This window comes from Panthera onca, chromosome B3 (genome assembly GCF_046562875.1).
Source record: "Panthera onca isolate mPanOnc1 chromosome B3, mPanOnc1 haplotype 2, whole genome shotgun sequence".
In the NCBI taxonomy this organism is placed as follows: Eukaryota; Metazoa; Chordata; class Mammalia; order Carnivora; family Felidae; genus Panthera; species Panthera onca.
The window spans coordinates 109,694,692-109,721,196 of record NC_138344.1 but is presented as its reverse complement, the minus strand read 5'-3'; the positions used below and the strand labels follow the sequence as shown (position 1 = coordinate 109,721,196).

General features: G+C 39.0%; 1 protein-coding gene and 1 pseudogene across 9 annotated transcripts in view; both read right to left on the bottom strand.

The window, feature by feature from the left end:
• The window catches only part of SYNE2 (spectrin repeat containing nuclear envelope protein 2), a 339,154-nt gene that overhangs the window by 131,336 nt on the left and 181,313 nt on the right, over positions 1-26,505 (bottom strand). For all 9 annotated transcript variants that reach the window (XM_078448168.2, XM_078448169.2, XM_078448161.2 and 6 more), the window contains exons 47-56: positions 25,570-25,835; positions 22,046-24,137; positions 20,064-20,386; positions 17,507-17,651; positions 16,471-16,689; positions 9,972-10,237; positions 7,490-7,658; positions 4,401-4,556; positions 1,882-2,022; positions 123-305 (exon numbers count right to left, since the gene is read on the bottom strand). In XM_078448168.2, the coding sequence (XP_078304294.2) occupies positions 123-305; positions 1,882-2,022; positions 4,401-4,556; positions 7,490-7,658; positions 9,972-10,237; positions 16,471-16,689; positions 17,507-17,651; positions 20,064-20,386; positions 22,046-24,137; positions 25,570-25,835 (3,960 nt within the window). The remainder of the gene's footprint in view (positions 1-122; positions 306-1,881; positions 2,023-4,400; positions 4,557-7,489; positions 7,659-9,971; positions 10,238-16,470; positions 16,690-17,506; positions 17,652-20,063; positions 20,387-22,045; positions 24,138-25,569; positions 25,836-26,505) is intronic.
• LOC132668470 (small ribosomal subunit protein uS14 pseudogene) lies at positions 14,903-16,258 on the bottom strand (annotated as a pseudogene).

Sequence of the window (26,505 nt, the reverse complement as noted above, 5' to 3'; positions counted from 1 at the left end):
AGCTTCAGAACCCGAAACTGGCAATTCAAGGGAAAATGGCTGCCTCAGAATATATATTTTAGTTTTGTTTTAAAGCCCTTTCAACACAAGCTAAGCGTAGTTATCACGTGTTACTGTCATACCTTATTTAACTGTGAGGTTCTAGATTCTGCTCTCTGGGACACTTGCTGATACTGCTGGAAAGGAATCATCAAGTTATCCATCCATTCTTGAGCCTGTCCTGGATCCTGTTCAACAATGTCCTGCACTTCAGAATCCAGCTCATTTAGCTTGGAATGCCAGAGATCTAGCTCGTCCCACATTTTCTGGAGAAGGAAAATCATGAGTCACTTTGAATGCAGAGGTCCTGGTTCATTGTGTTAATTCCTAGTCTTTGCACTGTATTTGCACCTGTAAGTGCTACCAAAACAACATCACGGGCACACTTATTCACTTATGCCTCCAAACGACTTGTGACCTAAATTGAAAAACACCATTTCTGAGGTCTCTTGGTCTACCTATATTTGTTTCACGACCAGAATTGGCTGTAAGGGAGCAGAAAGACCTAGACATTTCCGGAGACAAATGACACCGAACAAGGTCAATATAACCTTAGTCTTTCAAGAGTGATGAGGTAACATTATGTTTAAAAGGGGCTTCAGTTAATCACACACACACACACACACACACACACACACACACACACACGCATCCTCACGCGCGCCTGTGTGTGTGTGTATTTAATCTAGAAGACAATTTTTTAAAATTTTATTTTAGAGAGAGTGAGTGTGTGCGATTGAGGGAGGAGAGCACAGGGAGAGAGAGAGAATCTCAAGCAGGCTCCACACTCAGTGCGGAGCCCGACATGGGGCTCAATCCCACTTCCCTGGGATCATGACCTGAACGGAAATCAGAGTTGGACGCTCAACCGACTGAGTCATACAGGTCCCCCAAGAAGACGATTTTTACTAAGTGTAAAAACAAAGCTAACAGAAAATATCTGTTTTGGTTTAGGATTAATGCAGTGGCAGAAAATTCTAGCAAATAGATTGGATTCAAGCCTGACCTTGTATTGTCAATGGAATTCTCAAAGGTAAAATATTTAATTTGTACTTAATATTTGCTTAAGAACCCAACTTTTAGAAATGGGAAAAGTAGACTGGTTAACTTAGCTTCCTCTACTTATTAAGGGTCAAGATTTTGTCCAAAGGTGAGCCATATTTTGACCTATTTTTAAAAGTCTCCATTCATATTAGAATAATTCCTTAAAACATAGATTAGAATAAGAATGCTTTTCCACATGCAGGAGTTTACTTGGGGAATTAAGTGGTAGAAAATCACGCTTATGTACAGTTTTACCTAAGACTTTATTTCCCAAGATATTTTACAAGGCAAATAAATTTGGTATTTCTATTTTCCTGCTTCGCCTTGTAGTCTAAAGAAAAGTTGCTAATTCCACTCAAATCCTATTGAAATATATTTTTTAATCAAATAAGTTTCAGAAATATTCCATATCATATTCCCCATGTTAATTCACGTTAGAAAACAAAAACTCCGAGAATTGCTCATAGAAACGTGCTAGCTTTAAAAAAAAAAAATTAATATTTATAATGTTTCTTATATCAGTCTTTCCAGGATAAGGTCCTTACTCTACTTGTGAAAAGGCTAGTTCACAATCACAGGCTCTCAGGGGTTCAGGCATATTCCCACCATGGAAAAACTGAGAACAATTCTTAAACGCAATCTTCTCTACTAACCCTCTGCAGGTGACACGCAGTAAGGGGGCCCTATAGGCTCTGGGTGAGCATCTCTGTGCTTCAGATTCATCCAAAGAGCACACCCTGATGACTGAGGAGCAGGAGGAATGCTAAATGCTGAAGGAAATTAAAGGACGGATATTACCTTTTGAACTTCCTGAGCTTTCTCGATATTTTTGCTTTTCTGCTGCAACATCTTTTCCACATTGTGAAGCCCTTTGTTAATCTCGTCTATTTTTCTACTCATTGTATATGATGGTGAACTTTTCAAAACTTCACTGCTAATCTGTTATAACGAGAGAAAGATACGTTTGGCTTACAGATGTGCTCCATACTCTATTCACAGGTCCAGGTGATAGAAGAGATAGATACATTGTTATGTGATTTTAGTTACAAAAATCCTGTAAAGGCTAGGGGGGGACATCCCAAACCATTATTAGCTAATACATTAATGAGAGGGTAGACTAGCAGACTAGGAAGTAGGAGCTGTGCTGACCTGACCTTTTAAGTCCAATCTAAAAAAAGGAGAAGGAAATCAATCAACAAGAATGTGTTGTAATCTACAGATTGTACTACAGGTCTGTGCTGAGTTGGGCAAAGCTACTGAGTGTACTATCTGAGACAGAGCCCAATGGAGCAAATGATATGAAAAAATCCAAGGGAGGTAAATAATTTATTATACAGTCTCTCATTTTATGACAAAGACCTCTGCAGAGGTCTGTTCTCAATAAAACCCAGCTTATTCTCAAGCTGACTTAAAAATAATGTAATTCTCACCATAATATTCATTTGGGTGAAATAACCCTCTAAAACTCACTATTTCTGGAGGAGGCACAAAGCTCAGTTTTTCTCTGTGCGAATGTTTATAGTGTATGTTTTCACAGCAATCTGAAATCTAGTAGCTGAACAGTGTAACTTTTTTATCTGAACGATTTTCTTAAGAAAATAACTTGGGCTAGGAAAGATAACAAATGAATGTGGAATGTGTCATTTTTCAAATACCTGATTAGTTCCTGTTCTTGGTTTTTTGGTTGGTTTTTTTTTGGTTTGTTTGTTTGTTTTAGGCCATGTTGTTGATAAGGCTTTCTCCCAGCAGCCACTAAATAACCAAATAATACTTTACGCTTCTGTATAATCCTTTAACCCTTTTAAAAACAACTATATCTGTATAACTATTACGACTAAAACCTTCCAATGCAGACGGTACACAGAGAGAAACTAAACACAGGTTAAATGACTTGCTTATGGTTACACATCAGGGGAGAACGTGAACTTGTCCTGAGAAGCCCCAAGTCACTCTGGAGTCCCAGGCTCTTTTTCACATTTCAGGATGTTGATACTCTTGTAAGATGTTTTTATTCCACAGACCATAATGCAGTTGAGATTTTTAGGGGAAAAAATTAATCCTATGTTAGTTTTTAAACTGCTGTAATAGCTATTTATTGCTATGTAACAATTTTTCTATATTCGGGACAGTTATTCTCTTGGCCAAAAGGCATATAACTTCGGTACGTTAGGAGAGACCAAGATTTAGGAAAAGTAAGCAGTCCTTCAAATTATACAGTATGGTTCTGAGTCTGCCTGGATGCTTCACACAAGCAAAATCAGTTGCAATCTGTTACAAATATACAAGTTACAGCTGAAACTCTCAACCTTAGATTTAAGAGTGATTCTGATCATTTATTTTGTTGGGGATTTTCACATGAAAAGAAGAAAAGATTTTCATATGAAGTATTCACAGAAACAAATTTAGTTGCTCTCAAAACACTCAGTATTTTCTTAAAAGAAAATCAATAGTGCTTGATTCTTGAGAAGGTATCTCATGGAAGTATCTCATTTTCTTCTGTGTTAAATCAACAAAATTTGTCATAAATGTATATTAGGAGTATGTATGTTTTTTCACGGGTCAGATTTTTCCTAAGAAAACCGCCAAAGAAGTTAACTGGTTTGAAATGTGATTTCCTGTGTATGTGCTTGATATCTATTTTATTAAGTTAGGGGTACTCCAGGTTTCAAAAAAGAACACAAAAATCTTTCTGTGGATGCCGGACCAAACAGAATTTTGTTCTGCTGGATGGATGTAGGCTGCCTTTCTAGGATCTAATAAATCTGTCTTGCTAACGTCTTGGGTCTCCAGTACTAGGAAACATTTCCCACTTGTTCTTCTAACTTTCAGATTCATCCATTCGGGGATGAAGATTTGCTCAGATGTGTTTTGTGAGGACACCGTGTCTTAGATGCTATTCCTGGTGAGTTGTGAAGTTCATATTCTAATTGCCCTTGGTAGCAATTTTAAAACACTCACAGGGAGGGAATACATTTTACAGCAAAGTATTATTCATGTCCAAAATTTTAAAGTGATTCTCCGTTAAAAAAAAAAAAAAGCCAAGTAAAAGCTAACGGACAAGTCTATTTTTAAATGCAAGAGAAGAAAAACTAAACATCCTGACAACTAAAAATAAACACATTGTCTAATTTTGTTATCTGTCACTTATTTAGAGCAATTTCACCTCAGTATTCAATACACAAAATTATCACTTATCTAAACCCTATAAAAACAGTCATAGTTGAAATCAGGGCAAATGAAAATGTGACATTACGTCGTCTTTTCTTTATATCTCTTCAACTCGTAAATAATAACACTAGTACAAACATTATTATTACCTTCTCGTCTATGTCTTCTAATGCTTTTCTGCATTCTTCCACCTGGGATTCAATCTCTGCAGGGACTAGGGTATACATTTCAGAATACTTGATTCGCAGTTTTTCCATAATATTCTCAAAAGTCAGCTTCCCTTTCTTAAAAATGCTTTGAAGCTCCTAAAAATATCAAGAGAGTTTCAAATACTCACAGGACAGGGAAAAAGTGTAACTCTCAAAGTAAAAGCAGCTTCCCAGCACATCCTTATGATTTAAATGAGCACACTTTGCATGACAAAGCCTCACTACTGATACAAGCCGATTAAGCCGGAGAGATACTCTGCTTGGTCAGATGATGCTTTCTAGTTTGTAAGAATTAAACTTGATATCTCTTCATGGTGTCAAACCATTGTCCTAACAAGACATTACAACATCTCCTGCTTCTAAAATACCTCTAGGATCTGACTGTATCTCACTTGCAGTCTTGATCTAGAAAGCCACAAGTAGCAAAAAAGTTTCAAAGAAGTTTTTTTTGTTGTTGTTGTTATTAACTTGTTGCCATTTCTGCTTCTTCCTACATTATCATCACAATGATTCAAGGCCACTAAAAGCCCTACGCTTGAAGCACAAGTGTCTGCTTTCATGTAATTAGACAGCCCAGCAGAGCTCAACTTCTTTCAAAAGGGAGGGTTCCAGTTCCCTGCAAAGAATGTGGGCTTTAAAAGATAAAAGAAACCTGAACAAATAGTCTATTGGTTGTGGCCTAGAAACAAAATCTGATCTACGTTCTCCTGCACTAATTATAAAGGAGAAACTCATTTGTTTGGGAAAGTCTCCCAAAGATCCAGTGGAAAAATACTTCTTGACTTTACTGTGGCTTTTGGGGGGTTTGTTTTGTTTTTACAGTAACTGTTCAGTAGCATTATCTGTGTTAATAGGTTGAGTCACCGCACTGAAGAATGATTACAATTTTGAATGACTCCGTGATGTGTCACTGTTTTCCTTTTCTTTACCCTCGGCAGAGAACAAATCCAGAGGCAGAAAGTTAGAGAACGATGCCATTCAGACAAAGGTGGGGTTTGAAGTACAGTGCCGTCCGGTTTTATCTAGACCTAGTCAGAGAATATAGAGCTACACTTGGATGGGTTCTCCATGAAGACTGAGGGAGAGTAAATTCCCTCTACCAACACTGAGCAATGGTTAACAACCACACGTGATTTTTGAGTAAACTTCCAAATGTCTGTTTCGCTTGTTACCATTGGACTGGAATCATTCTAAAAGACATGAGGTCCCAAATGACACGGGGGCGTGTGCACAGCCCTTAGGATACTGTGATTTAAGAGATACAGTTCGTCTTCAGCCCTGGTTCCTGAGCAGTTTCTAAGGCCCTTGGGATTTCTGGGATAGGAGTAAAGGAGTGCGTTTTGTTATTCATAACAAGCCCTTTTCAACTATACCTGAGCTTATGCTAATAAGTGACTTCTGGGGGGCTCCCCCAGATAGATTCTCGATGGGGGGCGGGGCTGGTTGCCCGAGGAACCAATCAAGTGAACTTCCAGCCCCATTTCCCAACCCCCTAGGGTGGGGCCAGGTGCTAGAGATTGAGTTAATCATCAATGGCCAGCGATTTAATCAATCGTGCCTGCATAATGGGACCACCATAAAAAACCCTAATCGATGAGGTCTGGAGAGTCTGGAGTTGGTGCTGGGAGAGCGGCACACTCAGAGAGGGCTTGGAGGCTCTTCACCCTTACCTCGGTCTATGCATCTCTTATCGACGGATCCTGAGTTGCATTCTTTATAACAAACCAGTAATAGTAAAGTGCTTTCCTAACTTCTGCAAGCCATTCTAGTAAATCATTAACCCTGAGGAAGGGGTAGTGGGAACCCCTGATTGATAGCCAGTCTGTCAAAAGTACAGGAGGGCCAGAACTTGTGATTAGCATCTGAAGGGGGGGGGGGGGGGGCGGTCTTGTGGGAGTGAGCCGGGAGTGAGCCTTTAATCTGCGTGGTCTGTGCTAACTCCTGCTAGTTAATGTTAGAATTGAATTGAATTGAATTGAATTGAATTGAATTGAATTGAATTGAATTGAATCATTGCTTTCCAGAGACTTGGGGAAGAAACTCCACACATTTGGTATCAAAAGTGTTGTGAGTCAATACGGTGGCACCTATATCAGAGGTGAGTAGTACATCCTACTAAAGGCAGTAGTCTAACACCCTACTCAATAAATGCTCTGAGACCCCTGTTCACCAAACACGCCTGAAAAGGGGTTGAAGCAGGACTGCTGGGTCCAGATCGGCCTACCTCCCTGCTCTCTACTGTGATAGGAAAAGACAAGATTCAGTAGGCCGAGAGGAAAAGGTTAGGACCCGAGGTCCCAGGGTGGGGGAAAAGCACATTTTGGAACAATGCTGGGGGTGTCTGACCACAGCAAACCCCCTGGGGCATAAGGTTCCTCTTAAGAATGTAACAGGTACCACCTATTCCCCTCCCCCTCAGGTTTCCCTCAGGAATTTGACAAAAGACCTGACTGAAAGTAAGTAGTAGACCATAAAACATTTGACCCACAAGAAATGATATGGCCATAGATCTCCCCTCATACAATGGAATTGGGCCAATCAGGAATGGACAACCCAAGCACCTAGAGCATCAAGCCAATAAGGACAGAAACTGAGCGAACAAGGGGAAGAAAAGAGGGGACGTTGTAAAACAAAGGCCCTTGCCTACAGTCGGGAGCATTCACCTTCAAATGCCCCTTCTCTGTAAAGAGAGCTTTTATACTATTCTGACTTTCTAATCTTAGACCCTAATAAACTTTTGCCTGCTGTTCATTCTGTGTCCACCTCTTCATTCTTCAAAGCGGCGAGACGATGAATCCCAGGTATTGAGGTGAAAAATCCTGCAACGCTTCTCTGCACTCCAACCACACTGATCTTCCCCTGTGGCTTGGCCCCACCATGCCACGGGGCCTTTGCCCGTGCTTTCCTCTCTCCTGGGCCACTCCCTCCACTCCAGTCACAGAGTTACCCCTGCCCCAAGGAATTTGCATTCAAGACTGCAGACCTGTATCAGCCACATTCACTGTTTCCTCACTTCATTCCTCACTCACCTCGAACCGTTCTGCCTTTTCTGGGTGGTCGTGTAATTCCATATTTTGGAAGGAAGTTGCGGTCTGTTGAAATAAATTCTTCAAAGTAATTATTTCTTTTGTGAAGGAATGTCTTTCTTGGGTTTCATTCTCCACCAATTCCTTATTTTCTTGAGCTTTCTGAAAAAGCCTAACATAACATCAAAATAAAATTGTTCTTATCCTGCTGTCTTGGGAAATAATTTTTATTTCAACAATTAACACAATGTCGGCACAGTTCGCAAAAGAAGATTATTTTTCCTGAGAGAAAAGTACCAATTTTCAGTGGTTTATATACTACATATACAAACATATACCAAATTCTATCACTCAGTCAAAAGCCTCTCCAAACGTTCATCTCAAAATATCCTCTTTTGGGGGCTCCTGGGTGGTTCAGTTGGTTAAGCACCTGATTCTGGATTTAGGCTCAGGTCGTGGTCTCACAGTTTGTGAGTTTGAGCCCCGCATCAGGCTTTGCGCTGACAGTGAGGAGCCTGTTTGGGATTCTCTCTCTCTCAGTCTCTCTCTGCCCCTCCCCTGCTCCTGCTCTTATTCTCTCTCTCTCTCTCTCTCTCAGTAAATAAACTTTAAAAAAAATCCTCTTTTCACACTTTACATTCCAACTGCTGTCTCCATCTGACTTTCCTCCACATGATCTGTCAGTTCAACTGAATATGACTTAAGAGGTGAGAATGGAGTCATGCATGGGTGGGCTCTTGGGGACAGATAACCCCATTTGCTGTGGATGTAACTACCATATTAGTAGAGGAATTTAAGAGGGTACAGTCTTTCCTGAGAGCTATTTGGTAAGTATTTCTAGCCATAAACATATTATATCCTTTGACCCATTGATTCTGCTTCTTGGTGTCTTTCTCAAAGAATTAATCACAGATGCAGAGATTCTGGCATAAGAAGATTCACTACAGTGGTTTCTTTTTAATGTTTACTTATTTTTCAGAGAGAGAGAGAGAGAGACAGAGACAGAGCACAAGCAAGGGAGGGGCAGAGAGAGAGAGGGAGACACAGAATTTGAACCAGGCTCCAGGCTCTGAGTTGTCAGCACAGAGCCCGATTCAGGGGTCGAGCTCTGAATGGCAAGATCATGACCTGAGCCGAAGTCGGACGCTTAACCAACTGAGCCACCCAGAAGCCCCCTCACGACAATGTTTTTATAAAAGTAAAAACCATGTATAATTTAAAGATTCCATAATAGGAGTTTGGTTAAATAAATTATGGTATATTCACATGGTGAAATATTACATAATTATGTTTTAAGGAACATTTAATGGCATAGGAAAACTAACATGATATGCTGATAAATGATTTAGCACGCAACGAAACAATATAGTACTATCATAATTTGTTTAAAAATAGAATTATAACAAAAAAAGGTAAGTGATTGGCAGTGATTGTTGTTGAATGATAAAATTAAAGAGGGGGGTTATATTAACCTTTATAATTTTCCACATTCCCTGAACCACCTGTAATGAATATGTGTTACAAAAATAGAAAAAAAAAAAAAAAGCAATCATGAGTAAAAAAACTCAACGGCTATTCATCCTCAATAATACCAGGATAGAGAATATGGACTGGTTTTCATCATTGTTACTGATCTTTTCCATCCGCAACCCCCCCCCCTTCTTTGAGTATAGTTGACACGCAATGTTACATTAGTTTCAGGTGTACAACTTACTGATTTGATAGGTTTATACATTATACTACACTCACCCCAACTATCCTGTTACATCACTGTTACAATATTGACTACATTCCTTATGCTCTGCTTTTTATTCCCAGACTTACCCATTCCATAACTAAAGGCCTGTACCTCCCACTCCCCTTCACTCATTTTGCCCACCCCCCACCCACCTCCCCTCTGGTTCTGCTTTGTGTTCATTTATACTTTTTTTTTTTTTTTTAAAGATTCCATTTATGAGTGGAATCACATTTGTCTTTCTCAGTATTTGTCTTTCTCAGGCTGACTTATTTCACTTAGCATAATACTCTCTAGGTCCATCCATGTTGTCTCAAATGGCCCAACCTCATCCTTCTTTAAGGCTGTGTAGTATTCTGTTGCACACATATACCACATTTTCCTTATCTATTCGTCTATCGATGGACACTTAGGTTGCTTCCACGTCTTGGCTACTGTATATAATGCTGCAATAAACATAGAGGTGCATGTATCTTTTAGAGTTAATGTTTTCATTTTCCCCAGGTAGATACTTAATAGTGGAGTTACTGGATCCTGGGGTAATTCTATTTTGAATCTTCTGAAGAACCATCGTAATAGTTTCCACAGTGGATATACATTGCCAACACTGTATACTTTTCTGTGTTAATGCAATTCCATCATACCATTTGTCATTATTCTATATTTTTATATTTTCAATAGCCAATATTCTCTAAATTTTAAGCCTGAGTCATCAAGCACGTTGCCTTAATTGTTTTTCATAAGACTTACTTGTTGCATCGTTCTTGCATCGATGTAATCTCTTGAAATGCTGGACCAGTTTCTATAGCCTGTAAGCTTTGGGGAGCATTCTGGATACTTCTTAGGCGCTGAAGAAGTAAGGTCAGTAATAGCTGCTGCTTCTCCACATTTTCTTGGTAACGGCATAAACAGTCTAGCAGCTCACAGAGCTCCTCTGTGGTGGCTGCCTCTTTTGTTTTAGAAATTTCAGGGAGATCTTCTTGAAGGTTATCTAAAATAATTGCTTCTCGTTCAATCTAATTCAATAAACAAAAAAAAAAAAAAAAAAGAGAGAGAGAGAGAGAACTAAAATAACTAAACTGTACTTGGATCGCCTCAGGAGCTGAAGCATACCTTGGGAACCATAATTTTTGTGCACTGGCCCTTCAAAGGGTTCCTGATGCCATATCCTCACTCGAAGTAGCATCCGTCTTCCTATAGCTGGGAATATTATTCCTCTGCTTTTGGAATCCCATAGCTCCCAGCGATCCATCATGTAGATATGTGATTACTATGAAATACTGCTATTGTGAGCTGAAGGAAACCCTGTTGAGTATTTTCATAAATAATTTTCCTCTCCTTCAGATTTCCATTGCACAAAGCAGTTATCTCTTCTGAAACACCTATAAGGCAGTTCGAATGAGCTTCACCAAATTGCAACTACTAAGAGGATGGGTGACTGCTGGATAATTTTTCGACAGGTGACTTCTCTTTCACATCCCATTCCTACATGCCCAAAAAAGTAAGTCTGGTACTTCCTCATGCCCCTAACACCCATGCCAAAGGGAAAGCAGTCCTGACTAATCATGTATTTATCAACATGGCTATGTGCAGAACCCAGAACTACATAACCTAATACATCACATGTCTGCAAAATGGAGTCCCGTCATCCTTGAACTCAGAATGAAGACACAGAAAATCAGATCCCTCCACGCACCTCTTCAGACCCTGTGGTCCTTACCTCAGCTGTACCCCACAGTCACCACATTCTGCCCCAGCAGCATTGTTAACTCTCCTGCCCTGACATCCAAACTCAAGTCAGGCACCTTGCAATCTGGACAGTACAGAGTAGCACTCTGGTCAACTACCTTTCTGATATCACGCTCATTGAAATGATAAACGAAAACCTGCCAAAGGGTCGAACGTAAAGCCTGTGAGAATTTAGCAATTCCAGCATAAATTAAGTTTCCAGGAGCTCAGTGGTCGAGCGCCTGCCAGAATTCCATGGCGTAAAGCTCAAGTTGTTCCGTCTTATGTCTCTACCACTAAGAAAGCACTGGATTTGCCCACTGAGATTTTGGAGGCAGCATATGCTATACTTCAGAATATTACTCAGCTCCATTTATCAGAATGCTGCCAAGCTTGAGGGGGGTCTGGACAAAAAGAGGCACTGCTCTAGGGTCAGATTATGGGATAAACTGCCCTGCCACTTGGGCCATACGACCCAGTTGAGTCCCCGGGTCACTGTAGGGTGTAGGTATAGGCTGGCCTCTCAAAAGACCCAGTTATGGAATGTATGCTTTCCATCACCTCAAACCTGAATTCAGTTGCATCAGAAGTGCTGGTTCTCAGGCAGGCAGCCACACTTCCACCAGGGAATGAGATAGAAGGGTTCCACTGGGATGTCTGGCAACCTCCCTGCCAGGGAACCAGCAGGCAAAGAAAGGACGTGCTGTAGTGTCAGAGATAATGGTATCTAGGGTCTCGAATACACATCAGGGTGGAAAAAAGTAGGTCTGTAATCTAGAACTTAATGGAACATCTCTTGGCGCTTCCATGAAGAGCAACAACAGCAACCATGACCCAATAAGAGTAAAGCAACTGAAGGCCTGACCTTCCCAGTTCCAGTTCCCCTCGTCCCCCACACCTGTTCCTGGAGATCACTTTCCAAAATAAACCACCTGCCTGCAAGCCTCATCTCAGGCTCTGTCGTCCGCTGTAAGTTGGTAAGTGATTAAGGAGGGAAATCATTTTTATTGGGGCAATAATTGTACTCAAAAGCCAGGCCATTCTTCAACTTGTGATGGATAATCAAACTGTCGTACATGCACCCAACCCAGTATTACTCAGGAAGAAAAAGAAATGAACTATTGATACAAGCAGCAATATGAATGCATCTCCCATGCATTATGCTCAGTGAAAAAATGCCACACTCAAAAGGCACAAACTATCCCAGTCCATTTATATGACATTCTGGAAATGGCAAGACAGATTAATGGTTGCCAGGGGCTGGAGGTGATAGAAGGGACTGATTACAGAGGTGCACAAGGGAACTATCTGGAGTGATGAGCATGTTCTATATCTTCATTTTGTTGGTGATCATGTGCCTGTGTTCATCAAAATTCAACAGACTTTATGCTAAAAAGGATAAAGACAGCTCCCAAATCAGTAAAATAGTTGCCACAAAAATTATGTATTCATTCTTCCACCTGAATGATTTCCTTTGGACACAGAATTCTAATAATATTGGTTATAAAACTTTTAGATTCACAGTCAATTATAGAGTCCAGAAAGGGAGAAGGAGCCATAGTTGCACCATAAGTAAACAGAGTGGAAGAGACTGAAATACTCATAACCAGGAGATTTAGGAACCAGTAAAAGTCTTTTGGACTTTGGGTTCATGGGGAAGAAGCCAGCTTTCTACCTTCAATTATCTTTTGAGACAGGACTTTAGCACATTATGATCACCAAAGCAAAAATGATGACTCTGAATAACCAGAAACGAATAATTAAATCAAGCAGATTCTGTTTAAGAGAATAGGAAGGTAAAATTTTAGGGGGAAAAAAGGTAAATCAAAATTTAAATTTATTTTTCAAAATATACAAGTAAACAGAGTTTTAAGTTTTTGAAAATCTGCTTATACAAAACCTTTATCCCATACAGATACGGGATTATCGTAATGTCTTAAAAAAAGAAATTCATTCTGTCACACACAAAAGCACCAACCATGCCAATAGAACCTTGCGTGTACAAGTGTTTAGATGATACAATTTTTATTGAATGGATACAAGCTATTTTAGGTTTTCATTTTTATTTTGAGAAAGAGAGTGAACACAGTGGGGGAGGGGCAGGGAGCGAGGGAGAGAGAGAATCCCAAGAAGGCTCTGCACGGTCAGCAGACAGCCCAGTTAGGGGCTTGATCCCACAAACCGTGAGATCATGACCTGAGCCAAAAATCAAGAGTCAGACACTTAACCAACTGAGCCACCCTGGTGCCCCTGGATACAAGCAATTTTAAAATCCTACATCAATTTGGTGTGCGTAAATATCATTTAAGCTGATGGTTTTGTGGTTAAATACCAGAGTGTAAGTTTGAGACATTTTTTTGGGGGGGGGGGTACCAAATTACTTTATTTGAAGGAATGCTACAAATGAAAGAAGTTAAGTAGATGTTTTGGTACAACTTCTAGAAAAGGGAAAGGTAACCCCAACACGCATGCACTGCCTCGGTGACCAGGGAAGTCACCCGTGTGGCGATGGGAAGACAGCCTAAGGCTTAGCTCTCATTATCACTGTTTCCCAAGGTGTGCTTGTCAAAGAGATACTGTGCCATGCCAGGTTCGGGAGCCCCCATCTTGCGCAGGTTGGTTACGTGGTCACCCAGTTCTTTTTGAGACATTTTTTTAATGTTTACTTATTTATTTTGAGACAGTGAGGGCACGAGCACAGGAGAGGCAGAGAGACAGGGGGAAAGAGAGAGAATCCCAAACAGGGTCTGCATGGTCAGCATGGAGCCCAAGGTAGGGCTTGATCTCATGAAGCATGAGATCACAACCTGGGCCAAAATCCAGAGTCGGACACTTGACCAACTGAGCCACCCAGGTGCCCCTAACCAGAGTGTAAGTTTGAATCCTCTTCTACCATTCACTTGTGAATTTGGGCAAGTAACTCCATCTGACTGTGTCTCACTTTCCTCGTCTACAAAATGAGGATAAAATAAAAATAATTACCTCATAGGATTCTTGTGAGGGTAAATGATAATACATATAACGTGCTTAGAACTGTGCCCAACACACGCTCCGTACCAGCCCATCATGTGTTGGAGTGGTTGTTCCTCTTACTACATGAGGGCATATTTTGTTTGTGATGCTCTGAAAAACACATTCTGCCAGCAAATATTGTCAAATGCTTCGATGAATAATTACAAAGCTCTAAATGAATGGGGTCTGAATTAATACAATATAATTGCAAATGGGTGTACAGTGATAGAAAGACAATATAGTAAAATAGAAAGAATAAAAGCTCAGGATTACCCTAGACCTGGGTTTGAATAAGAGCTGTCACTCAAGAAATGTTTACTAACTGCCCACTAAGTGCAAGGCCCTGGTCAGATTCTAAAGTGACAGCAGTGAGCACAACAGCTGTGGCCCCAGTCCCGCAGCCCCAGCTCAATCGCCACCTGGGAGGTCTCGTGTCATCAGAAATTTCTCGGTGCCTCCGTATCTCCATCAACGACATCGCAATAATATTTAACTCTTGAGAGCAATGCAAGGATTTGGTGGCACACAGCCTCCTGTCCAATAAACAGTGCCAGTACGGACGGGAAAGATGGGGGCTAGCAGCTCAGCTAAAAAGTGAAATTTACAAAGTTTCTTAGAGTTGTAACATTCAAGAGTCTATGTACTAACCACACCCTACCAGCACTACCAAAATATTATTCATTTCCAGAATATCAAGTATTTAGGGGCGGCTGGGTGGCTCAGTCGGTTAAGGGTCCAACTTCAGGTCAGGTCATGATCTGGAGGTCTGTGAGTTCAGGCCCTGTGTCCGACTCTGGGCTGACAGCTCAGACAGAGCCTGGAGCCTGCTTCGGATTCTGTGTGTCCCTCTCTCTCTCTCTCTCTGCCCCTCCCCGACTTGTCCTCTCTCTCTCTCAAAAAATAAACATTGAAAAAATTAAAAAAAGAAAAAATAATATCAAGTATTTTTCTTTTTTCTTTTCTTTATATTATTTTATTATGCTGCAGTAAGGTAGGTATCTTGGATGACTCATTTAAGGAAGTTCACTTAATCCACCTTGACGAACCCTATATCCTCTCCACACTGACGGAAACACTGGTGGCAATTATTTACTAGGCAATTATTACTGAGGACATTATTTCTGGATCAGACTGTGCCAGTTTGAGCAGACAGGGCAAGAATGAAGACCCTGGCCAAATTTTCTCCCATGGCTTCAGTAGAGCTGCTGGTGACCTATTGTGCTCTCTCGGATGCAATGAGGCAAAAGGCAGGAACATCAAGTTTTAAGCAGGAAAATATGCCAGTGCTAAACATTTCTATCCCAAATCAAGTACTGATTCATTATATTTCTCTCTTAAGTAAAGTTAGCAGGAATTTTGACATGAATAAGAGAGAAAGGTTTTCATTTAATGTTCTGATTTGTACTTCATTTATACCTGATAGATTAAAGAACACCCGAAGATAATTTTATACTATTTTTAAATTTCCTTTCTAAATATATGTGATGGCCTAAATCCTGAATCATGCTTAAATTAACATCTGTGATTGATATATATTATGGAGGGTTTTTTTTTTTTTTTTAGTTTATTTATTTATTTTGAGAGAGAAAGAGAGAGAAGGCAAGCAGGGAAGGGGCAGAGAGAGAGAGGGAAAGAGAGAGAATCCCAAGCAAGCTCCATGCTGTCATCTTGGGGCCGTACATGAGGCTCAATTCCGTGACCCCAAGATCATGACCTGAGCCAAAATCAAGAGTCAGACGTTTAACTGAGCCATCCTGGCACCCCTATTATGGAGATTTTCTTTAAGAAGGTTTTCAGAAAGAGTATCATACATATTTTTAAGTCCATACTTTAACCATTAGAATTAATTTCCATAGCTAATAAGTAGTTAAATTCAAAATCAGTTGGTTATTGTGACTATTACCTAATTCTAACCTTTGGTGTTATGTAAAGACATTTTTTTTTTTTTTTTTTGAGAGAGAGAGAGACTATGAGAGAGCAAGCATGAGCAGGGGAGGGACCAAGAGAGAGAGAGAGAGAGAGAGAGAGAGAGAGAGAGAGAAGGAAAAAGAGAGAGAGACAGAGAGAGAATCTCAAGTAGTCTCCATGTCCAGCAGTGAGCTGAAGCAGGATTCGATCTCACAACCCTAAGATCATGATCTGAGCCAAAAACAAGCGTCGGATGCTTAACCGACTCAGCCACCCAGGCACGCCAAGACAGTTATTTTTAAGAGGGGTTAATTTATAGGTACAATAAAGATTTTAAAGCTCCAATGAGCAAATACTTATTTATAAGTATTACCTAATGCCAAAAACATTGGCACTTTTAAGAAAGAATTTGAGCCATTTCTTGGAGATGATTTTACTAGGACCTGACCTCTATGAACATTTATGTGCTACGTGCCTGTGGTGTGAACAAAGGGTACCGGTTGAGGACTTGTTTTATATAAAAACAAACCGCCAAGTAGCACAACAATGTAGATGACAATTGTTAGGAAACTGGTTATAATGTTGAAAATGAAGCACTTACTTCTTCACTGACAAATTTCCACTCCCACTTTAGTTCTTCACACCAAATCTCCCACTCTTTGGCAGCCTCTAGCAAACTCAACCATTTGTCCCACAGAGCTGATGTGGTTCTGAGCAGACACACGTCGTCGCTGTCTGTGCACACGGGTCTTATGTGTCTGTGGACCCGGCGTAGTTTCATTAACTCTTCTTTGGTTGATGTAAGATTTGACCCCAAGGCCTTAGGAAAGAAAAGGAAGAGGAGGAATATAAGGTCTATTGATCTTTCTGAAACTTATGAACTTCTTACAATCTTGAGGAATTGATTCTCAGTCATCCCCAAGTGTTATCTGATCTATTTGTTGGTCCTTTTGGAAGCCAATTTAAGACAGATTAGAACTGCCTTAAGTATTACTGGGTTGCACATGAATTTGGAACTATGGTGACAAAAAGAAAGTGTTTTGAAAGGTCGATTTCTTAAAAGATCATTGTTATTTTAATGTTAGTCTCATATCTTACTAGGTAGTTAATCTGAACAATACTTATCAACCACCAATGTATTATTTCGGGTTTTTGTATATGTATCTGTTTTTTTGTTGATATGTGGTAGGTATTAAGCACAGATGACTCAGAATGCTTTCATTCAAATCCTAATAACGTAATACCATAGATTTTAAGATGAAAAGAAGCAAAAACAAAAATTGCGCAGTAATAATAAGAAGTAGCCAGAGTTTAGACTTAACGATAGTTGCATTAAATTCTGTCATTGATCCAGCAACATCCAACAAAATAACAAGAAAGGTAAAGCTTCAGAAAGAATGATCACTAAGAACAATCTGCTACGAGTTTGCTACAGTCCTGTGAATCCAACCCATGAAATCTCTCAGAACCACTGTTTCATGGTTCCCCTCGGCTTTTGGTTTGGGGTGTTTTGAGTGTCCAATTCAGGTGGGAGATTTCTGTGGGTCATAACAGAGCCACATTCCCTGCTGTCGCCACCTGTTCTTTCTGCCAATTTTCTGCATCAAATCTTACTGGAGATTTGCAAATACTATTACCTTGCTCTGTTCCAAGCGCTCTAAAGCTTCCTTGTAAGACACCGGCAACGGGAACATGGACTGCCCAAGAACTGTCTCCATTTGACTGAGGTGAGTGCAAATTTTCTCTTTAATTTTCCTATAGCATTTGTAATTCTCGAGACACCTATAAAGCACCGTTAGGAAAAAAGAAAAGATATTAAATTTTATTTAGTATAATATATTCTGGATTACCCAGAATGGATTCTGAACACTTAATAAAAAACAGAATGTAATTCTCTTTTTCTTATTCAGCGTATTACACCAAATTTTTATTGATTACCTCTTCCTCACGGGGACCTGCAAAAGACTTTTAATGCAAACTTGAACAGGCAGATAAGACTTTCCTCAAAACACGTAAATTGTAAAGCTGCACTCTCAAACACTGCAAATGAGATATAAATTGGTACAATTCTTACAAAAACCACTCAGTCTTAAAAATGCTCATATCTTTTGAGCCATTAATCCAACTTCTGCAATTTGTCTTAAGGAATTAATCCTCACAGTAGGAATTTATTCTAAACCTGATAAAACCTTTTACACACTAAAATCTTTTTACTTATTAAACTGTTAATTAAAATAGCAGGGGTGCCTGGGTGGCTCAGTCAGTTAAGCGCACAACTCTTGATTTCCACTCAGGTCATGATCTCAGGGTCGTAAGACTGAGCCCCACATCAGGCTCCGTGCTGAGTGTGGAGTCTGCTTAAGATTCTCTCTCTCCTTCTCTCTCTGCCCCTCCCCTACTCACAAGCATCCTCTCTCTCAAAAACAAATAAATAATTAAAAAATTAAAAATGTCAAAAATTGGAACATACCTTATACGTAACAAAAGATATAGCTAAGTAAATTACAACCATCCATTTTGTAAAATATTTAATAGCAAATACAATTACTTTTGTGAAGTTTTGTTACAATAAGGAAAAGAACACATGTTTTAAAGTAAAGGATAAGCAGCATCTTTTTATGTAGGGTAGTGTTCTGATGTATTAAAAAACTATGAATACAGTTATGTGTATAAAATTGATACAGTCTCAGTCTCTCACTGAAAACAATTAAAACTTTAGTATCAAATATATATTTTAAAATTAAAATGTAATAATGAACTAGAAAGGAAGTAAGAAATATTCAGAGGCTCCCCAACTATATGGACGTGGAAATACAGAGAAACAAGCTGAGCTTTAGGGACAAAGACTTTGAGGGCATTTGCTGAGTTTCAGTTTTATTAACCTTTTCCTGGAACGCTGAAGGGACAGAGGATAAAGCCTCAACCCAGGATAGGTTTTAAATAGGAAATTTTCTCTGTAAAATATATATTTATAATATATATAACCACAAAGGACCAGCCTGCAAAATATCGCATACATCTCCACAAATTAATAAGAAAAAGTATGGGCAACCCAATAAAAATTGGGCAATGGCTTGGACAGGCATCTTTCCGAAGATGAAATATGAATGCCCAAGAAATATTCAATAAAGGGGCTCAAACACATTAATATAATAGAGATGCAAATTAAAACCATAATGAAATACCACTTTTCATCCATCAGACTGGCAAAACTTAAATCTCCCAACATCGAGGACTGGCGAAGATATGAAACATTTGGAATAGACTATGTTGTCGAACACTAGTCTGAGTAGAAGTAGGTAAAATTATTTGGAATTTAAAATGTGAGGTGTGCCTACCTTTTGACTCAACACCAGAATCCTCAGTAACTATTCAAGTGAACCTCTCGCATTTAAAAATGTTCCTATTGGCACTAGTTGTGAAGGAAAAAAGTAGAAAAACTCAAATGTCTATCAATAGCTAGGTAACTGAATTTTGCTATAGACAAGAACATGAATAAACTTCAGCATCAAAATGATGAGTTTGAAAAAAATGAGGTGACAGAGGAACACACGTACATGAAAATGAAGCATAAACACATAGAAAAAAATATTTTAAAAAGGAAAGAAAGTGGCAAATAAAATATTGGGGATAATGATTAATTCTGAGGAGAAGAAAGGACCGCACAAGAGAAGTCAAAAGTCATGATGTTTACCTTTGAACCTTTAGGGACAAAGCTGTTTATTTTATTATCATCCTTTATATCATATGCAGACTTTTATAAGCATTCTGTTGTATGTATTCAACATTGAATAAGGAAAAAGGTAAAATAAATACAATAAAATATTTGCTGTGGTTTTCTATAGATAGTGATTTAAAAAGAAAAATTTTTTTAACGTTTATTCATTCTTGAGAGACAGAGAGACAGAGCATGAGCAGGGGAGGGGCAGAGAGAGAGGGAATCCAAAGCAGGCCCCAAGCTCCGAGCTGTCAGCACAGAGCCGGATGCCGGGCTCGAACCATGAACCATTAGATCATGACCTCAGCCGAAGTCAGACACCCAACAGACTGAGCCACCCAGGCGCCCCATGCAGGTAGTGATTTTTAAAGTTTTCCATATTTTCCAAATTATTCCCAATTTGTAAATGTTAACTATAAAGAAAAATAAACCTTAATTTTGTTCTTAAAGCATTACCTTTGGAAAGAAGTACCTACCCTTCTATTTCAGCTTCCTTTATTTTGGCTGCCTCCCTCACGGCTGAGTCCTTCAAAACTAATCCGTGTATAGTACACTGGAGTTGTTGTTTGGCTTCAGGGCTGGATACAATCCCCAATTTCTCAGTAAGGTCCTGGATGTCTGCTATTGTGGATTGCAACTCCTCTTGTTTCCAGTGAGATATCTCCAGCGATTCTTCTGGATCAGCAAGGTCTATTCTACGGGATGCAATAATGGCTTCACGGGCAGTAAGGATCCCCATCGCCCTAGTGACTGCCTCGTTATAGCGTGTCAAACTTTCATAAGCATCATTCAAGACATCCTGGTGAATAGGAGATGAAACACTGTGACAAAGCTAGCAAACTTTGGGGATTTTTATCATTCTTGAATTTTTGTAGTGCATTCATAAGATGTCTGGGTCTTACAAGGGTTAGCGTCTCCTACTTAGTTTGGCAACATTATGCTAGCACATAAAGACCAATAACTTTTTGTTTGCATAAAGAAAAACTGCTTCCAGATTTGCTAAATCTACTCTAAATTCAAAAATACATCTCAGGCATCATGTCTAATGATACGTATTCCTGTTCTAGAACTCTTATATTAGACTATGAACTAAATAAAGCAATTGCATATATTTAATGTGTGTAACTTTAACCAATATTTGTTGGGGGCATAAAAAGAAAACACACCCTCGCCAAAATTTCTTGTGTTTTCAAATAAATGGCTCTGCCACTAATTTCAGTTTTGAACAAATCACTTAACGTATCCAGACCATAGTCTTCTTGCTGAAATAATAAATAGTTGATGTAAATAACTTTAAAGGTCCCTTCCAGTCCAGCTCTAATCCTATTATTTTAGAGATTTATGTCATCGTTCCTGGAAACTGTATTAAAATCAAATGAAGAAGTACTGAATTTACTCAACATTTGTTAAGTATCAATTTAAACATATTAGGATTCACAGTATGACCTTACATTTCTATAGCGTTTATACCTATCAAATATTGAAATATTATCTAATAAGTCTTTAAATCAGTGAAGGGAGTTCATTTCCCCATTCTATAAGTTTAATGTGACAATTCTGAAAACACAGTGAAAGGCATTATATTAAGTACAAGTGTTCCAGCAACGCCTAAGCTATCTCTCCTAATTATTGTGGAAAAGGAGGGAGTAGGTTGGACTCATTCTACAACACCAGAGGTCAGCAAACTTTTCTTGTAGAGGGCCAGACTAAATATTTTAGGCTTTGCCCGCCATCTGGACTATGACAACTACTCAACCCTGCTGGTGTAGCAGGAAAGCAGCCATAGACATTCTCTAAAGAAATGAGCATGGCCATGATACAATAAAACTTTATTTACAAAATCAGGCACCATGGGCAGATTTGGCCCATGAACCTTCATTTGATGACCCAAGCTCTAAAATCAGACAGACCTTGACTCGAATCCTGTTCTGTTCCTGATGCAGGAGCCTGAGAAAACTGTTGATGTTCCTGAACTTAAATTTCCTTATTTTGAAATAGAGCTAATGATAGCACCCCCCCCCCCCCCACAGAGTTGCTATGAGGATTAAAAACACAGTATTCAGCACGGTTCCCAGACACCGTAAGTTCTAAATGGATGCGGAGTTATTATTTTATGTTATTTTCTCTACACTATATTTCTTCTACTATGCCTCACTATTTCTAAAAACACAAACAAACCAAAACCAAACTCCATCTGAACTCAACAGGGGTTGCCAGGGGTATAGAAGTAAAGGCTTCACATTCCTCTTTCCTGTCTATAAAGCACTGTATTTAGATGTAAATTGAGGTGGGATTGTAAACTGGTCCACCGCAAGTTTCTTTTAAATGGCTATTCTATGGAGAATGTTCGTGTAGAACCTATAACTGCTTAAGAAGCACAGATATTACCTAGAGTAAAAGCTAAAACCATGCAATAAAAAGAAATGCATTAACCACCTAATTGAAAAAAAAAACCTACTGTGCGCAAATCAAGGCTTGTAGCAAGCTGCATGTGAAGATCTTCAATGTCACGTAATTTTGCCTCCACATCATTAGCTCCAGAAGAATTTTCTTCTCTTTGCTTCTCAATGATGGTCACAGCTTTCACACTATCCATTTCTGCCTGAACTTGCTCTTGAAATGCTTCACAATTATCCTTCTCATTTTGAATATGTTCAATGTCCAAATTTATAAGCAAAGGCTGCTCTAACTGAGATTTTATCTGCTTCAAAACATGTAAGGAATCTTCCAGTTTGTCCTGAAAATTCTGTTCATTCACTTCTTTGGGTTGGGATTTTAGTATGCTGTTTTGGAGAACCTTGCGTAACTGGTCATTTTCTTCTGCATACAGCTTTATCCGCGGCATTTCTTTCTCTTTGAAGGTGTCATCAAAGGCCTTACTTTCATTCAATGTCTTTAGTATCTCTTGACACAAGCACATGGCTTTCTCAATTCTCCGATTCAAAATCTGAGCATCGAGCAAACTGCTTTCTGGTGAGGTCTGGGGCATTTCTAGCACTGCTTCGGCTCTTTTCTTAATTTGCAAGTCCATAGCCCTCAATTTACTTAGTGATGCCTGATATCTGCCACGGTCTGCCACATGGTCTGCCAACTGCTTAATTTTTTCCTCGAGTTCCTTTTCTTTCTCAACTACTTGGGTGTGTAATTGGTCAAGTTGGGAACCATCCCAGCTTAGTCCTATACACTCAAACACTTCTTTGAGTTTCCGTACCTGTAGGATACTAGACTGAATACCAGTGAGTCGGTCTTTAAGGCCACAGAGCTCCTTTTCAACATCTTGATTTATTTCTTCATTTAATAGCAGCTCGTTGTGCCGTATATGGTCAACCTCCTTCTGAAGCACAGATGTTTTTTCATGAAATTCTCTGTAAAAATGGATCTTGCGTTCCACTTCATTACATTTACTTTGAATTAATCTTTGCGTTCTATGGGCTCTAGCCTTAAGGTTTTTCAACTGGTCATCCAGAAATAATCTTTCAAACACATTTAGATCCTTACAGATGTCTGTTTGTTCCTGAAGGTGGGTCAAGATCACACTCTCTGCTTCTTGCAATTCCTTCTGAGAACTCATCAAAGTGACACGCTCATGTTCTAGTTCAGTTTCTGTGGAGGCTGTTTTCATCTTGGGATTTATCAGTGCTTCATTTTCCTGAAGTGAAAGCTGAACCTTCTCTATTACGGCAAAAAATCTGCTCCTTTCTTCCAATTTAAATTCTAATTGCTGTGATCTTTCCGTTGACTTTAAAACTAGCATTTGGTACTGATTCTGTAAGTCCTGTAGGAGGTGATTTAAATCATTGCTCTCATCTGCTGGAAGATTAGGAGTATTATCTTTGACCTCTTCAACCAAGGACTCCACAGCTTGGTGCTTATCCAGAATGCCATCATGTGTCATTTTGCACTTTCTGATCTGTGAAAGTATGTCATCTGGGAGAAGGGAAATGGTAGAAGCGAGTTCACCTAGCAGATTCTTGACCCACAGGATAATCTCTCTCATCCTAGTCCTTGTTTCACACATCTTGATCTGATTTTCCACCTCTGTGTTTAATGGCTCCGAGGCTTCCAATCGCTTCTGCAAATTATTCATTGCATCTTCCAAAGTATTCTTTTCTTTTTCTCCCCAAATCCTCTCCATCTGAAATTCAGCTTGCCCCTTCAAAGCCAAAAATCTCTGCTTGATAGCACGGAGTTCAGTGGCCAAGGCAACTGTGCCTGGGCTCCCCTCCTGTTCTTCTGGAGAGTTCAGCCCTAACTGCTGCTGTTGCTGCAGAGAAACGTCAAGGTCTTGGATCTTACGCATGAAAAGTATAAATTCATCATTTTCTGCTACTTGCTGAGAATACTTCTTTTGAGCCAACTGTTGTACTTGTTCCCAACTACGTGCAAGTTGCTGGATCTGGCTTTCCAAAACCTTCTTATCCATGTCAGTCACACACTTTGATAAATTTTCCCATTCAATTTTCATCTTGCTTAAAGAATCTTTCTCTTTTTCTATCGATGCCAGGTAGTTTTTCATTTTGTCCAGATAGGCTGCACTGTCCAGTGGTCCCCTAGAGAAAGAAAAAAAATGGAGCTTATTAATACACATCAACATGAGGTTAGAGTTCATGAAAAGAAATTAATTCTGCTCTGAATTCACAGAAGAGAAGATTAGGTTGTCTATAAAAGCATTCTGTCTTTAAAATCAAAATCAGGACCTTGTTTAGTGTGGCTTTCAGTTAGTGTGTAACAATACAGAGAACTCGCCTATAAAATAAGTATCGTAAAAATGCAGAACCACAGGAAGGGAGTGAAGAGGGAAGGGAACGATATATATGTAAAAGGACTTGGTAACTGTAAAGTACTTGCACAAAGGTGAGTCTAAGCCTAAGAAATTATCACAATGTCCAACCACTTTGTTACCATTTTACCGACAATAATGAATAAGAAAGTATAATCAGTCTCGTCTTTTGAATATAAAATTGTTTCCTCAAAGGGATATCACTGAAAGTAAACCCCATTTAGGCAAAAGTACAAAATCAAACTTTTTACTTTAAAAAAAAATTTTTTTTTTAAGTTATCCCTACAGCCAATGTGAGGCTTGAACTCACAACCCCGAGATCAACAGTTGTTTGCTCCACTGACTGACTCAGCCAGGTGCCCGCCTCAACCTTTTTAATAATGACAAGGTATTTACACAGTAAGACTGTATCTACAAACCATTTGCTATTATCTTCAAAGCCAAAAAGAGTATATATATGTAAAAAGAAATCATTAGAATGGATATATATTCAGTAGGTTCCGAACTATTTCAACCAATTATGCTGATACTGAACAAGTGTATACATAGAATATTTCTTTCCACCCCATAGTTCAGAATAAAGTCTTGACAAAAAGAGTGCTGAATTCCATAGAATTTAAATCCATTTGGAAGATACTTATAGTGTGAATTAATTAAGAAATTAATTTGTAAAACATAATTTAATTATAAAATTAATATAAATAATATAAAATTTACTGCATGAAACAACAGTTTTCTTCAATGGCTTCCGTATGTAATTAATTTCCATATTGTACTGTTAAAATCATAATATCGTCTCATAGTATAAACTCTTAAAACCCTGGGCCTGTCCAAGGTAGTGCAGCCTATCTGTGCTTGAATAAAAAGAATGCAAGACCTAAATTGTTTCGTTTTTTTTTTTTTAATGTTTATTTTTGAGTGAGTGAGAGTGAGAGTGAGAGAGTGAGAGAGTGAGAGAGTGAGAGAGTGAGAGAGTGAGAGAGAGAGAGAGAGAGAGAGAGAGAGAATGAGCGGGGGAAGAGCAGAGTCAGAGGGAGACACAGAATCCCAAGCAGGCTGCAGGCTCCAGGCTCTGAGCTGTCGGCACTGAGCCCCATGCGGGACCTGAACCCACCAACTGTGAAATCATGACCTGAGCCGAAGTCGGACCCTTAACTGACTGAGCCACCCAGGTGCCCCAAGTCCTAAATTCTTACACTTACACTTTTAGACTTTCCTTTTCTGTCAACAAGGCTTTCACTGAGGATTCAATGGCAGCAAGGCGTTCCTGAAAATCCTTAAGGAAACAATATTGGCTTTCTTTATTTTTCTTCAAAGTAATAAGTGCCTGAAGCAGATTGTCCAAATAGTTCACTGAATACCCTGCGTTGTGAAGAACCAAGGCACTTGTTTCTGCTTTATTGAGATACTCAGTTTGTTCCAGTGGTTCAATGGCTGATTTCTTTGCGTCCAACTGGGCATATAATTCCTAAAAACAAGTCATGGAAATTAGTAAATATAAATTCATTCCCTCACTCACTCATTAATTTCCTTCCTTCCAGTAACATTATATCCTAAGAATATGTTTTAAAAATTTCATTTGCATACAGAGAAAGTAAGGTGCTGAAAGATTAAAAGACTTTTTTTTTTCCACTGGAATCATGTTAAAATCTAGACTGAAATTGACAGTTGTCTTAGCATTTAATAGCAATTAGATCTTCCTATTGTGTTAAAAGGTTCTGTAGTGTCTAAAGGAAGATTTCTCTCTTTTTGTTCCAGGTTGTTCTACATTTTCAGACACTCCGTTTATATACATCCTTTATATATGATACTTTTTTTTTTTTTAATTTACATACATCACCCTTCTTTCCTGTTTGAAATACATGTTTACAGTCATGTAAACTTAGCTAAAATTGTAGGGGTCATTTTTTTTTTTTTAAACATGGCCATGTATTGGACTTTTAGACTATATACCTATAAGTACATAAATATATAAACACAGCTAGGTAAATACCGCTGTAAAAAAAACAAAGAAGTACCCCATAATGTTGATAATTAGGAAAAATAAAAGAAATTTATCAGAATCTGAAGAATACATACAACTAAGAACAGAAGTGAGAAGTCAGAATCTCCAAATAGTGTTACTGAATAAGTTTTTA